This window comes from Morus notabilis, unplaced genomic scaffold, assembly GCF_000414095.1.
Source record: "Morus notabilis unplaced genomic scaffold, ASM41409v2 Scaffold818, whole genome shotgun sequence".
NCBI lineage: Eukaryota > Viridiplantae > Streptophyta > Magnoliopsida > Rosales > Moraceae > Morus > Morus notabilis.
In genome coordinates, this window is record NW_010358179.1 from 192605 (window position 1) to 195663 (window position 3059).

General features: G+C 33.3%; 1 protein-coding gene across 1 annotated transcript in view; it reads left to right on the top strand.

The window, feature by feature from the left end:
* LOC112090427 overlaps positions 1-3059 on the top strand; it is a 5210-nt gene that overhangs the window by 945 nt on the left and 1206 nt on the right. Inside the window, exons 2-4 of the mRNA XM_024161701.1 lie at positions 1524-1679; positions 1924-2613; positions 2735-3053. Coding sequence (XP_024017469.1) covers positions 1524-1679; positions 1924-2613; positions 2735-3053 — 1165 coding nt within the window. The remainder of the gene's footprint in view (positions 1-1523; positions 1680-1923; positions 2614-2734; positions 3054-3059) is intronic.

Genomic DNA, 3059 nt, shown 5'->3' on the forward strand with positions numbered 1-3059 from the left:
TTTCTGTTTTTTTTTTTTTTGAGATAGATTTTTGTTTTTCAGATATGCATGCTATGATTAATATATCTAGCTTATATATATATATATATATTTATACGCTTCTCCATTTTCTGGGTTTATGAATATCTGATTGTTTTCCTCGCTTACTATTAGATTTTCTAAAAAAAAAAAAAATTATATCTTGGTTGGGATATATTATAATTTTTAAATTATATTTATACGCTTCCCATAAGGATTTTTTAATCTAATTTTTTTAGGCGGTTTAATTTGTACCTTGGACTCTCTAAACCGCTTAATAAGCTGTCTAAAAATATATATATATATATAATTTTTAAAATTTTATAATATTTGTATATTTATTTTAATTTTTATTAGTCATAATAAAGATTTACTTATAAAATACACCTTATCACATTTTTGTTGGTTTATATAAAAATTTTAAATGATGAACTGTAAAACATTTGTTATTTTTAAGTTATATTGTAAACTTGAATTTGAAATTTATTTTTATTTTTATTGAGTAACGATTTTATAATTGTTATGAATTATTGAAAACTTTTTTAGTCTTAAACTTAAACCGTCCAAATTATTTATGAGTGATTTAGTTCAATTTGATTTTTGTCAAAAATATCAAATTGTTTAAAGGAAAATTTTATTTTTAATTTAGTTGGTGGTTTAAAAAAAATCGTTTAAACCCATCGCGAACACTCCTAAAATGAGCAGGAATAAAAAAACAGTAAATAGATACATAAAAACATGATAAATAAATTGAAAATCGATATGAATTGGGTTGTGGAAGTTTGACAAAGTAAAATTGTTTTGATGTTGTATTCTATTTTCATCTTTTTTTTTTCTTTTTTTTTTAAAACCGTGTTTCTTTATTTATTTATTTATTTTTTGTATTCAGTGTAATATATTTTGTCATTTTCTATTAAAAAGTCATTAATGTCCATCAAGGAGGTTACTTTGTCGTCCAAATAGTCTAAATCAAACTTTATAATTCTATGGTAGTATCTACAAAAAGAACATGCAATTGTGTTTTTGAGTTCTAGTTGGATTTGCGTGTTAAATTCTGAAATTGCTGAAAGCCTAAAGCAACTTGTATTATGACATTTTGTAATCATTTTTCAATTTGCAATAATTTCCTTGTCCTCATCTTCGAAACTTATATAGAATAAAAAACCGGCATATTCATTCTTTACAATATTCTTAGTTTAATTAAAGATTAGATGTTAAATCATCATACTCCTGGGGCCATATTGAACTTAAACCTCTCGTCATTTCTGAAAGAGACAGAAATTTGCTCACGTTACATTGTAATTTCCAATTGTCTTGTTAAGCTTGTTTTATCTTCCGATGGACTGGTTCACTAATCTATTGTTTAACTCAAGTGATGTAATTTGTCCCAATTATTTGGGACCTATATTAATTGTTTATACACTCTTTTAAGTTATCCTGTTCTGTGCTTGATTGGTTGGCCTTTTTGATATGATCACTTATTTATTATTTTTTTAATGGATTAGGGTGTGAACCAAGGATTGAAGAACAGGGCTCCTATTTTTGGAACTGCATTATTGAACCTAGCAGACTATGCTTCTGTTACTGGGGGAAAGGAGTTTGCTCTAAAAATTCCTATTAATGTCAATGGTTGCACCTCAGATTCTTGTCCCTCGCTCATCGTAAGCGCCTTTTTCGTTTAAGCAACTATTTATCTCGACTAATTTGTAAACAATCTCCAATTACAGGTCAACTCTGTACCCCATGAAATATTATGTAGGGACCAACATAGTTTGGAATGATCATCACCAATATTGAAATTTAGCATTTTTACCCTTTTTTCTTCGCATTTCTTTCTCTTTTCCTTTTCCCCGTCTTGCTTCGAGATTTGGATACTGATCCAATCTTTCTCCAAAAACATTTCAGATATCTCTCAGACTATTGGAAGTGAGAACTGCTCAAGATGTTTTGGGGACAGTCCAGGGATCGACATCACCTCTTCCGCTGTCACCGCGCTCTTTGGAAGCTCCCTCAACACCTAAATATGAGTTATCTGCTTTTAAGGCAGGTTTGAGAAAGGTGAAAACATTTACAGATTTTGTGTCAGCTCGAAAAGCAAAAAAGACACGCCATGAAGAAGATGGAAGTGATGGTAGGAGTTCTATTAGAAGTGAGGATGCTCCGTGCCATTATCCATTTGACACAGATTCGCTTGATGACGATGCTGGGGCAGAGTCCGACGGAAGCAAGGATGGTTTTGGTGCTAGGCGCTCAGTTAGTTACGAAACATTAGCGCTCGCAAACTGTGCTCAAGGATCATTTTACTCGAACACCAATGTTAACGGTGAAGATGAGTGTTTGATCTATTATAGTAACCGTAAGTCTGATGTACGTTGCTCGCATATAGAAGATTCTAGTTCAACACTCTCTGAAGAGATCTCGCAGCGCAGTTTAAAGCGCACTATCCTACCATGGAAGAAGAGGAAAATTAACTTCAGCAAATCTCCTAAAGGCAAAGGGGAGCCTCTTCTGAAAAAGCATTATGGAGAAGAGGGTGGGGACGATATTGATTTTGATCGTAGGCAGCTTAGTTCCACCGATGAATCCAGTTTGAGGGTGCGTGTTCATTCTGTTGATAATCTTTTCTCTTCATAATTGGTATCCCGTGTTTAATGTTTGATTTTCACCATGAAATAATACTATGTTCTTAATATGTGTAATCCCAATTTTCTGGCAGTGGCGAGATGGTTCCACGACTAATCGATCATCACTTTCTGAATTCGGGGATGACAATTTTGCTGTGGGCAGTTGGGAGAGCAAGGAAGTAATGAGCCGGGATGGGCTTATGAAGCTCCAGACACAGGTATTTTTTGCATCAATTGATCAAAGAAGTGAGCGTGCTGCCGGAGAGAGTGCATGTACAGCCCTGGTTGCTGTCATTGCTGATTGGTTGCAATCCAACCAAGATGAGATGCCCATCAAGTCTGAATTTGATGGCTTGATCCGAGATGGATCGTCAGAGTGGAGAAATATCTGTGAGAACAAGGACTGCATAGAGCGGT